The following is a 13,226-nucleotide window of genomic DNA, read 5'->3' on the forward strand; positions in this document are numbered from 1 at the left end:
ATCTATTTCAGATCAAAAAATCAAGTCAAATAACTTTAATATTAAGATTTCTAATTAGTTGTTTAATCTGAGCAAGTTTAACTGGATGCTAATCTTCACTCTCAGATAGATGATAATATTAAAATATTAAAAACATTTTATATAATAATAATATCTAACATATACTGAGTTATTTCTACATGAGATGTGCAATTGCTGTATTGACTGGGAGTATTCAATTCTGCTCTAGAAGACAAGAAAACAAATGGGATGGATGAAATTCATTAGCTGCATTAAGCGTAGATAAGTAAGTTAGTAACCTGAGAAGTATCAGACAGAAAGTCATTAGAGCATAAGTCTATGAACATAGATAGAAAGGGGTAGCAAAATAGGCATTTAATAGTCATGATTTGCTAAATAACAAATGAAGCAACAAATACCTATGAAACACTAAATGAGGCACATGAGACACACAATAATTGAAAGATCTTTAATTGGCCACCTATTGCTGACTCTGATATTGGATTTTCAGCTAAATAACATCCACAGCTGCCCATCAGGCTAACTGGGGAGCATAGCTATTGGCCAAGTGTACTTGCCAACAAGCTCTCGAATGGAGCAAGTGTGTGTCATTTCTCAGACACCTTTTGTGTGTTGGGCCTCTTCAAATTTTCACTCTGGTCCTTGTAACCACATCAGCAGCAGAGAAGGGTGATGCAATAGAGAGACAGATATGTCGACTTTGCAGAAATTCAGGTATGATGATCCTTCAACCCACTTACACCTTAAGTGTGTTTACCTAGCCTACCTCTCTTCCCATACATTTTGCTTTGTATTTTAAATTGATTTAAAGGGGTGCCTGGGTGACTCAGTCAGTTAAGTATCCGACTCTTGGTTTCGGCTCAGTTCATGATCTCACAGTTTGTGTGAGCCCACGTTGAGCTCTGTGCTGATGGTGTCGAGCCTGTTTGGAATCCTCTCTCCCTCTCTCTCTGCCTCTCCACTGCTTATGTTCTCTCTCTCAAAAATAAATAAGCATTAAAAAAACAAATTGATTTAATAAACTGTGATCTGAGCATTTTATTTGGTCTGCACACCTTTCTATTCCATGAGATCTATGATAGTTTATCTAGGATCATAGTTGGAGGCTACTATTGCATCAAAGTAATTTCCACATGACAATATATTTACATTTTAATCCTCTCAACAGCCCTTTGAAATAGGTACTATTATTTTGCTCATTTTAAAGATGAGGAAACAGATACAGCGAGGTTAAACAACTTGTTCAGTGTCATCCAGCTTGTTTACTAGCTCATAAAACCTAGAAATGTTGCCTCAAGTATGATATAAACTTGTTTTTTAAAGCATAGAACTAAAATTCTAACAAAAAACATGAAGAGATGTTCAGAAGATAATAAACGGGCACTAAAGTCCTTATATTATTCTGGTAAAAGAAATATTGAACAACCTTAAACTTTTTTTCAGAAAATCTATAAGTAAATATGCATGTTAAAAATGTAAGGGGCTCCAGAATCTTAAATGCATATTACTGAGTGAAAGAAGCCAACCAGAAAAGGCTATATATTGTATGATTCCAACAACATGACATTCTGAAAAAGGCAAAACTGTGGACACAGTGGGAAAAAAGATCAGCACTTGCCAGGGGTTAGGAGGGAGGGAAGGATGAATGGGCAGAGCACAGAGAATTTTTAGGGCAGTGAAACAGTTCTGCATGATACTATAATGGTAGATGAATGTCATTATACATTTATCCAAACCCATAGGATATACAACAGTATGAGTGGACCCTAATGTAAACTATGGATTTTGGGTCATAATGTGTCAATGTAGATTCATCAACTATAATAAATCACCACTCTATGGGGGGATGTTGATAGTGGGGGAGGTTGTACATGTATGGAGAATTGGTGTATATGAGAACTCTTTGTACTTTCCATTCATTTTTGCTGTGAACTTAAAGCTGCTCTAAAAAATAAAGTCTATTAAAAAATGTAAGAGACTCCACCAAATTATAAGAGACAAAAGAAAAATAGATAAATTATACTACATCAAATTTTAACAGTTTGTGCTACAATGTCATCAAAAATGAAAAGACAACCTACAGCATGGGAGAAAATATTTGCAAATCATATATCCAATAAGGGGTGTATACACTGAATATATAAAGAACTCTTACAGCTCAGTAAAAAAAGATAAATAACCAAAATATTAGCAAACGATCTGAGTAGAGGATAATTCTCCAAAGAAGATATGCAAATGGCCAACAAACACATGTAAGTGACAAGACTCTGATTCTGACAGTTGTAAATCCCTTATATTCTGATAGTAGTTTCAGGTCTTGCATCCTCTAACAGAGGTAAAGATATTTCATCTAAGTTTACTTTTAAGGTATATTTCCCTCTTATTGGAATAAGGCATACCTGGAACATGGGAAATTTCAACCTATATCAAATGAGATGGATGAGGCAGTGCCCAAAAGGTAGAGCCATGATGTGTCTGAATATTCTGCTAGGCATAGCAGAAGCAAAGACCAACCAAAAAAAGAAAAAAAAAATGTCATGTGCTTTGCTCCCTGGAGTTGACAGTCAAGCAAAGGTGGCAGACATACCCATGTAACACAGACGAGTTCTATTATTTATCCTCCTACCATGCATTTGGAGAGTTTTACAAATTTTTCTGGCATTTTCCCTTTGGAATGATTCTACACTATCCCCACCCCAGGTAATGACTGTTCTAACATTTTATACTATAATTCTTTAGTATTCTTCTACTTCCAAGATTAAGTTATCTTGATCTCCAACCAGGAACCTACCAGTTCAATATTCAGACCACCAGTATAAACAACTCCCTTCTCCAAAATCTGGACTTCTCTTCTAGGGAGTCGACAGCCTGATCTTTTGATTTTCCCCTTTCTAGTGCATCTGCACATCACTCCAAATTGATGTCTAATGTCAACCCTCCAAGTCCTTCGGCCCTTTGGGCTTCATTACATTCTTATCATTCTAATCCACTTTTACCACCAGAAGATAAATTTCAATAATTTGTATAGTAATAACATATTCAGTAACATATCTTTGATCAATCATTTCCACTTTAAAAACTTTAAATAGTACTCCCAGTACATACTGATTAACAGTACTGTACTAATCTGGCTTCAAATTCCAGCTGGGCTATTTATCGGCTTTGTGACTGTAAGTTCTACTTCCTTGAGAGAGAAGTTTTCTACTGAAAACCAAGTACAAATCTGCTCAGAATTTCGCATGGACCAAAATCCCCCTCAGGATACAATGACAACTCTCTGGTTGCTAAAAAGGATCCCATCCACTTGTGAGATTTTTTTTTTAACCTAACAGGGCTGGGGAATCCTCTTCATCACTCCAAGATGTTCATTCTATGTACATTAGAAAGTCTACATATTTGACCTAACTTGGGCCTCCATAGTAATATTTATCTCCTCATGAAAAATACAGCAAGCAGGGCTACAGAATCTCACCTGAAATGTTTTAAACTCTAGACACTCTTATCTCCTCTTGGTCAGTACATGATCAGGCATGTTTTTAAAAAGTGCTTCCTGACTACAAATGTTTTCTATAGAAAACTTAGAAAACACAGAGAAACTGAAAGAAAATAATTATTCATCCTCCTACCACCTGTTTTATGTATAAACTTCCAGTTTTGTTTTTACATACACACACAATCTTCAGTACAATACAAATAAATGTTCTCTTATCTGATTTTTCTCAAGATTAGCATTTTTATCTATCATCTTAAATTATTCTACATTATTTGTAATACCAATATATAGTATCCATAATAAAGACATACCATAATATATTTATGCAATCTCACTGTTGATTACCTGTTTTCAATTTTCACTATTATATACAAAGCTCTAATAAATACCCTTAAAGATATATTGTGGTACATACTTTTATTAATTCGTTGGGGTAAGTTGTTGTAAGGGGGATTTCTGTGTCAAAAGGAGTATTTATTTTTATGGATTTTGATAAATATTGCTAAACTGACCCTCAGAAATATCCTAGTCTCTTAGATAGCACCCAGTGTCCCCTGCCTCTTAGTGTTCATACCCTTGTGTGGTCCCTTCCAAATTATATAGCAGGATCCGTATATGTGGCTCCATAAAGGTGCCAGAAGTGTTGTTACATCACTTCTGAGATTAGGTTATGAGAGACAGTGCAGCTTCCATTTTGTTCTCCTGTTCTCTCTTGCTCTCTTTGATCACTAGCTGAGGTTGTGGACAGCACTTTGGAGAAGCCCAGATACCAAGGCACTGAAGGCTCTTGTCTATAGAGTAAGTATGCTTCAAAGCAGATCTTCCAGCCTAGTCAAGTCTCAGATAACTGCAGTCCTTGTTGACACTGTGACCACAGCTTCATGAAAGACTTTGGGTTAGAACTATCCAGCTAATCCACTCCCCAGTTCCTGGACCTCAGAAACCGAGATAATAAATATTTATTGTTTTAAGTTACTAAGTTTGAAGGTAATTTGTCACACAGCAATAGATAACTAATGCAAACAAAATACCAAAAAACTCCAACAAGTATAAATACAAAAAGAAAAATAAAAAGGAAATGTGCCTACTTGTTTTCTCACATTTCCATCAACGTTGGATATTCCTAGTTTTAACATCTACCAATATTTAATAGGGAGAAAATACTGTCTCGTTGTTTTACATTGCTTCAACTTCTAGTTAGAAGTTCTAGTTCGAGGCTGAACTTTTTTATTTGGTTTGGCTCTTCTAATCTTTCTTTTGTCATGTATTTCCTTTTCCTGTCCTTTACCTATATTTCTATCGAAGTGTGTATCCTCTTCTACTGTTTTATCAGGCTTATTATATATTAAGGGTATTATCCTATCTCTGACATTTATATTGCAAAACTTTTTCCTATTGTCATATTTCCCTATTTGTTCTTCCTTTATGCTATTTTAGGTTAGGAGTTTTTCAATTCTTATATACTCAAAGCCATCAGTCTTTTCCTTTATGGATTCTTTGTTTGCATGCTTGTGGAGAGGTCTACTCGCCACTAGTCTGGGTTAGATGCTTTAATCCAGGTTTTCTTTTAGGTATTTATGGTTCCATGTTTAAGTTTAAATCCTTAATTTAGCTAAAACTGGTAGACTGTATAAAGGAAGTAATCCAACTTTACCTTTTCACAAATGAATAGAGGAATAGTTAACTTTAAAAACAAATCAAAAAGGAAGAACAAAACTCATCCAAATAAAAACAATATAACAAAATACAATATTATATTTAAATTTGGTCATTATTATCATTACTAGTTACAAATTATCAATTAGCTGGAATCAATATGCCAGAATCTATTGATAGGCCAGAATCCGAGCCAAATACTCAAAATGTTAGCATTAATGTCTCCATTTTGCAGACAGACAATGTGAAGCTTGCAAAAGGCTAAATGACTTGTATAATGCCACACAACTAATAAGTGGTGGAACCAAAATTAGTTATTAATATCCTAAAGTAATTCTATCTTCTTTTTTAAATAAATGGAAAGAGCTCCATTTATGATCCAGCCGCAAATAATTATCAAATCATTCTCCATTTTAGCCTTAACTAGATGGATATAATTTTGGATGTGACTAAATTTAGATCTAATCAAAATTTCTAAGCCTCTAAAAGAATAAAATTCCTCATTAATAGTTTTGCTCTGTGAATTGTAATAAAAATTCAGCAATTGTGTTTGGGAATGGAACATTAAAATTTTTAGAATCAAAATCCTCTTAAAAATAATTGTGTTTAGGGGCGCCTGGGTGGCGCAGTCGGTTAAGCGTCCGACTTCAGCCAGGTCACGATCTCGCGGTCCGGGAGTTCGAGCCCCGCGTCGGGCTCTGGGCTGATGGCTCAGAGCCTGGAGCCTGTTTCCGATTCTGTGTCTCCCTCTCTCTCTGCCCCTCGCCCGTTCATGCTCTGTCTCTCTCTGTCCCAAAAATAAATAAACGTTGAAAAAAAAAATTAAAAAAAAAAAAAAATAATAATTGTGTTTGAAACACAAAAGCATGAATTATTTGCTAGCTACCAATGTACAGTTGAGAATAATTAGAAAATTATAAATTATAAGAAAGGGAAAGGTAAAAATGAAAGCAGAGTAAAACTGGGTGTTTATGTACCTGAATTTGGGAAGAGAAAAGAAAAACATACACATAAGCCTTGGTCCTGTTCTTCTGTGTCTGTTGGTGGGAAGGTCAGTACTTATATAGGATAGAGTTATGTTCTTGGATACTAGGAGTCAGCTCTGTCTAGGTATATCTCAGAATAAAGTCCTCATGTGAGGGTACAGGCCAAAGAGCTAAAGGGATATTTTAGTACAGTCTCAAAATTCTACTTTTTATTTTTACGAAGATGAATTAGTTTTGGTCTTCCTGTGACTCCCTCTCCACTAACATAGAGCTTCACTCTGACTCAGGAATGTAGTGGAGTCAGAAACAGGACAAGGGGATAGCTAGGGTGAAACTCTGCATGAAGTTAGATAAAGGTTATTTTTAAAATGCTTTGCCAGTCGATGCCTATGTCAATTTCCCTGCTTAGGAACAGAGCTAAAAGTGTATAGGCCTGGTTGAGTAGTGAGTAGGCTGGAGTTTTAACCAGTGTGCCAACAAATAACTACTCAAGGAAATGCTATTATCTTACTTTTCAAATTTAAATTGTATCAAACTCTCTAAATTTCTGAAATGTTGCAGGTCAGGAAATAATGGCTCAAATACATAATTCTAGAACACTAGAGAAATAAAGCTATTATTTTTACCAGTCCGGGTCCAATAAGGAGATATAAACTACATTGTAATTTGAACAGGAAAAAGTTTAATATAAACAATTAGTAGCAGGCTATTAGAGAGTCAGGAAATTGGCTAATAAGAGTTTAAGAGAACACTAAAGAATATATGAATAGCAGATAAAGGGAGCAGCCAGTACTGCAAGGCCTGAGATATAATGTCCAAGGAAGAGGTCTGGCCATGGCTGACATCCAAACTACATAGAAAAGAGCACAACAATGGCTCACTAGATGGTGAATAAGTCCCTGAGTAAGTTCATCCACAGATTTCAGCAGCCTTTGGAGCTCCAAGGGAAGCTGTCCACAGGGAGGTGCCTAGCCGATGACACTCCACTATAGAGCCACCCATGAAGATGATGCTCAAGAAAACCATTCATAAGAAGGTACCCCACTGGCAGTCCTCTGCTGTGAAGCTGCCTGAGGCAGGTGCCTGGCAATAAATGGTAGACATGGAACAGAGAGGGAATACATTGATAACTGACATGCCCTGTGTTATAAGTTGAATTGTGTCCCCTCAAAAGTACACTGAAGCCTAATCCTTGATAACCGTGAATGTGACCTTATTTGGAAATAAGGTCTCTGCAGATGCAATCAAATTAATATTAGGGCTTTTGGGTGGGCCCTAAGCCAAAATGACTAGTGTCCTTAGAAGAGAAAAATTTGGACAGAGACACACACAAGGAGGAAAATGGCATGTGAAGATTCAGATGCAGAGGGAGATGGCCGTGTGAAGATGGAGGCAGAGATTGGAGTTATGCTACCACGGTCAAGGAACGTCCAGGACTGCCAGTCAGTGGAAGGGGCCAGGAAGAATCCTCCCCAAGGGGATTCAAGTGGAGCACAGTGCTGCTGGCACCTTGATTTCTGACTTCTAGCCTCAAGAATTGGAGAGAATACAGTTGCTTAAGCCACCCAGTTTATGGTACTTTGTTACAGCAGCCCTAAAAAATTAATACCCGAGGTATGTCCAGTTGCATTCATCTAAGTAATTTAGCATTTCTGAAATCAAAATGGTGGGATCCTAAGGCAAACACTAACAAATACCATGTGATTAATCTAAGTTTTGCCTTCCTTAAATATTGATGGTTAACTAACATTTCATTTAGGCTTGGAATCATAGACAAGGAAGAAAATCTTGAGAACTGAAGGCCACTATCTTCATTTCATTAAAGCGAATTTTTATGTAAATATACCTACAGAAGAGTACGTAAATCATAAGTATACAATTCAATCCATTTTCACATTGTGAATACCTGTTTAATTTACTACCTAGGTCAAGAAAGGGAACATCACAACACACCTGAAGATTTGTTGTTTTGCTTGGCATTAAAGTTTAAATAACTGCAATTACCCAGCGAGCATTCTCTTATATCTGGCTTCTTTGTAAATCATTGTATTTGTGATATTCATATACGTTGTTACGGGTAATTACAGTTTGTTTATAGGCATTGCTATCCTCCAGAGTCAGAAAACTAAGGCCCATGATCCAAATCTAACTGACCACCTGTTTCCGTAAATAAAATTTAATTGAAACAGAAACACACCCATTTATTTACATCTTGTCTATGGCTGCTTTCGTGCTACAAAGGCAAGGTTGAGAAGTTGGAACAGGCATCATATGGCTCACAAAGCCCCATATATTTAGTATCTGGCCCTTTACAGAAGTTGTCCAACTCTGCTCTATATTATTCCATAGAATATATATATATATATATATATATATATATATATATATATATATATATATCACAATTTATCCACTTATTCAATTGCTAATGAGCATTTCCATAATCTCTACGCTGAGACTACTACAATTAGCACTGCTATTAACATTTTAGTAAATATCTTTTCCTTAAGATATGTAGTTATTTCTCTTTAGCATTAAACTAGTAGGGAATTACTAGGTTGTACAGACATGTTCAACTTTAGTAGCTGTTGCCAGTTTTCCAAAGTGCCAATCTCCTCACTTTAATAAGAAAACTGATGTGGATATTGAAAAGATACCTGCACTCCCACGTCTACTGCGGCATTAGTCACAATCGCCAAGATATGGAAGCAACCTAAGTGCCAACTGATGAATGGATAAAGATGTGATATATACAATGGAATATTCATCAGCCACAAGAGAGAAGGAAATCCTGCCATTTGCTGATATGGATGGACCTTGAGGCCATTATGCTAAGTGAGATTAGTCAAAGACAAACACTGCATGAAATCACTTATATGTGGAATCTAAAAAAGCTGAACTCAGAAGCAGAGAAAGGAATGGTGGTGAGAGGGAGAGAGAATTGAGATGATATTTACCAGTGCAAATTTGCAACTATTAAATCAATAATTTCTGGAGACCTAATGCATAGCGTAGTGATTATAGTCAACAATAATGTATTACATACTTGAAAGTTTTTAAAAGAGTTAATTTCCACAAAAAACCATGATAATTATGTGATGTAATAGAGGTGTTAGCAAATGCTATGAAAATCATTTTGCAATATATAAAGTAATAAATCAACATGTGTAAACTTATGCAATGTTATATGTCAATTATACCTCAATAAAAAAATAAACTAAATCTAAAAATAATAGAGGGACACCTAGGTGGCTCAGTCGGTTGAGAATCCGACCTCAGCTCAGCTCATGATCTCGCGGTCTGTGAGTTCGAGCCCCACATTGGGCTCTGTGCTGGCAGCTCAGAACCTGGAGCCTGCTTCGAATCCCTCTCTCTCTGCTCCTGCCCTGCTCTCTCTCTCTTTCTCTCTCAAAAATAAACATTAAAAAAAAAAGTTTTAAAAATAATAGGAAGAAAAAAAAAACGGTGCCCTGAAATGCTGGTTTGTATCATAGTGATGGATATCATAGTGATGGATTGGAAAGAATTATTTTTGGTTTTGGAAAACTTGTAATTTAAAGTCAAACAAAACCTCACAGGAAAGTATTGAGTTAAGTTATATTCTAAACTTCTGGGCACAGGGAAATCGTTGTGCAGAAAAAGCATTTCTTGCTCTTAACAATAGGCACTGCGTTTATAAGAACCTGAGAACAGAAAATTTTAAGAATAAAAACTGTGACTTACAAAGTCCTTACCTTAGAATAAATGCAGCTGTCAGTTCCAAACACCCACTTCTGAGAATTATCTCCTTTATGTCTGTAATAAAAATGTAATTTAGACACTGACAACTTTTCTCCACACTGAAACATTCTGTAGGTTTCAAATGAAAGGATCGTTTTCCATATCCAGGCAGGAAGAGGACTGCCCGTTCTCCCATTCATTCTACTATCATCACTGCTACCTCACCAACTGAAAACTTCCTTCCCTAAGACAGCCAATTTCTTTGGTACCCAAAGGAGTGGTGGTGGTGGCAGTGCTGTGTGAATTACCCAGGGCAACAGTGATTAAGAGTTTTAGAGAATAAACAGAATCAATAAAAATATTCTAGAAATTTCTGTTTCCAAAAGAGATCCTCTCTCTATAAGACAGAAAAAAAGTAAGTATAAGTAAGTATAAGGATTAAGAGGAGGGGATGGAAAAGGATACCATGGAAAATTAGGAACATCAGACACCTGTTTTGGAAATGACCAGAGAATTTTATTAAGGAATATCATATTTTTTAAACTAAATCTGAGTAAAAAAAGAAAAACTAAAATGTGATGAAGCTAATCGGGCCTAAATTAACTAATCATGTATTCATTAATATTTAGAAACCTTACAAAGGTAGGACAAATGAATTAAATTAAGTGTAATGGGATGTTAAACAAGACTTTTCCTACTGCCTCTGAGTTTTGACAGAAACTTCAATGGTTAGGAATAAGAGGTGTCAGGTAATGCTGTATTCTAAAGCAAGGCGCTTTACGATCTGGGCAGAACATGCCAAGGCAGCAGTCCAAAACTGGCTCAGTATGCATTAATCTTTTGCTCACATCCAATTTATGTTAGAAAATGTGAAGAATTCCTGGGCATTTTGAGATAGATACTTGATAATAATGTAGGTTTCCAAGCCCCTATCCTTAATTTTGATTCTGAAGGTCTGGACCCCCACCCCACAAAAGCTACATTAACAGGTATTACAAGTGATTCCAATCATAAGAACTCTAGGGAATTTGGATGTGTGTGGTCTACAGACCAGACTTTTAAAAACACTGAACTAGAAGAGTTGAGAGCAGTGGGGGAAGGAAAGACAACATCCTTATTATAAAAGAAGAACTGATTTGATGATAGAGTAAATGGGGTTGGGGTTAGAAAGAGGAGGCAAACATAAGTCTCAGGTGTCAAATTTAGGTAAACTAGAAGAGAACATGACACTATTAAAATAAAGTGAAATTAGAATGGAGAAGAGAGGAACAGGAATGTGAGAAAATACGAAGAATTTTAAAACTTGGGTAAAATTATCTTATGAAACACCTTTCAAGGTCTAACTGATCCCTAAGCCAAGAATCGATTCTCAGGCTTTCAGCAAATGTAATTGCTGCTCAATTTCAGCTTTGGGTAGGGATGAGGAAGGTATTAGCGGTGTTAGTCTTTCTGGAGATCTTTTTATTTTGTAATTGATAAAGGAAAAGAGAAGCTTAAAAAAATTGGGGAGGAGCTCCTGGGTGGCTCAGTCAGTTGAGCGTCTGACTCTTGATTTTGACTCTGGTCATGATGCCAGGTTGTGGGATCAAGCCCTGCATCACTCTCCCTGCTAAGTGCGGAGTCTGCTTAAGATTCTCTCTCTTCCTCTCTCCCCTGCTCACACTCTCTAAAATTAAAAAAAATATATTGACTTAGGGTCCTGGACTAAAATTTATGATTATAATAATAATATTCATTAACCAAGACAATGACACAAAGATTGAGAATTTTAAGGGAACAGTGATGAATAAAGTGAGACACAGAGAAATGAGGTGAGCTGATCAAAAATCACAGAGCTAGGTAGTATCAAATAGGTACTAGGACCCAGAGCATGCGACTTTCAGCTGGACAGCTTCTCAATTAGATTGGAAAACTACGACACAAATTACTTTGTGTTACTTGAAGATTAAAAATGGAACAGGGGCGCCTGGGTGACTCAGTCGATTGAGCGTCCGACTTTGGCTCAGGTCATGATCTCGCAGTCTGTGAGTTTGAGCCCCACGTCGGGCTCTGTGTTGACAGCTCAGAGTTTGGAGCCTGCTTCGGATTCTGTGTCTCCCTCTCTCTCTGACCCTCCCCTGCTCATGCTCTGTCTCTCTCTCTCTCTCTGTCAAAAATAAATAAACATTAAAAAAAATTTTTTAATGGAATAAATAGTTTAGGCTCATTAATTAGAATTTGATGCATAATCTTAGTGACCTAAAACATTTTGATATGAGGGGCGCCTGGGTGGCCCCGTCAGTTAAGTATGTGACTCTCAATTTTGGCTCAGGTCATGATCTCATGGTTTGGGAATTTGAGCCCCATGTCAGACTCTGGGCTGACAGTGTGGAACCTGCCTGGGATTCTCTCTCTCCCTCTCTTTCTGCCCCTGCCTCTCTTTCAAAAATAAATAAATAAACTTAAAAAAAAAAAAACTTTGGTATGAACACAGTTTTTTACACAACTGTGATTATGTTTTCACTAAATAGTTTCATACTATACAAGTTCTCCTGAGGTGCTGAAAAACCTCATGTTTCAACCACTAAAAGAAGCAATAATAAAAACAACATTATTGCTGGTCTTTAAGGCTGTCAATCCCAATCTTACAACTACAGTCCTTTTAAAAATAATAAGTGGGGCTCCTGGGTGTCTCAGTCAGTTAAGTGACAAACTCTTCATTTCTGCTTAGGTCAAGATCTCAGTTAGTGAACTTGAGCCCCCAGTTGGGGCTTGCTTGGGATTCTCTCTCTCGCCCGCTCTCTCTGCCCCTCCCGTGCTCACACTCTCTCTCTCTCGAAATAAATAAATAAACTTTAAAATAATAATAATAATAATAATAATAAGTGACTGCTGTAATGCTTTGATGGAAATGTGCTGGGTTTTGATAAAATTTAGATCATTTTAACGCAGAATAGCTGTAACTCAGAGCAACTTTATTGCTTACAGGCAATTCCTCCTGCTGCCTAAATTATTGTGAGCATATTTCTTCAAGATAAATAAAATGGAAAATGATAATTTTTCAAAGTGCAAGACTCTGAAATTGGTAATTAATATGCTGATGCTAACTGTCAAAAGCTGTAAAATTCAAAATGTTGTCTTTTAATTGAATTACAGTGTTGACTTGAGGATGAATGTGCTTATACAAACATAAACTACATAGGTTTCAGTTTTGATTTTCTGAATTTGTAGCATCTTTTTCTCAAATAATAATACAACAGGAGAGATGTTCACCAGTGTGAGGGTAGATACCACATGTGTCCTTAGAGCTGATCACAATCGTGATAGGAGAATAAAGATATCTTTGAATAAATAGATATGTCAATAAAATG

At 36.4% G+C, this 13,226-nt stretch overlaps 1 protein-coding gene across 8 annotated transcripts in view; it reads right to left on the reverse strand.

The window, feature by feature from the left end:
* DCDC1 (doublecortin domain containing 1) overlaps positions 1 to 13,226 on the reverse strand; it is a 475,155-nt gene that overhangs the window by 188,746 nt on the left and 273,183 nt on the right. For all 8 annotated transcript variants that reach the window (XM_045039088.1, XM_045039084.1, XM_019812218.3 and 5 more), the window contains one exon: positions 9,891 to 9,951. In XM_045039088.1, coding sequence (XP_044895023.1) covers positions 9,891 to 9,951 — 61 coding nt within the window. The remainder of the gene's footprint in view (positions 1 to 9,890; positions 9,952 to 13,226) is intronic.

Source organism: Felis catus, chromosome D1 (genome assembly GCF_018350175.1).
Source record: "Felis catus isolate Fca126 chromosome D1, F.catus_Fca126_mat1.0, whole genome shotgun sequence".
Lineage (NCBI taxonomy): Eukaryota > Metazoa > Chordata > Mammalia > Carnivora > Felidae > Felis > Felis catus.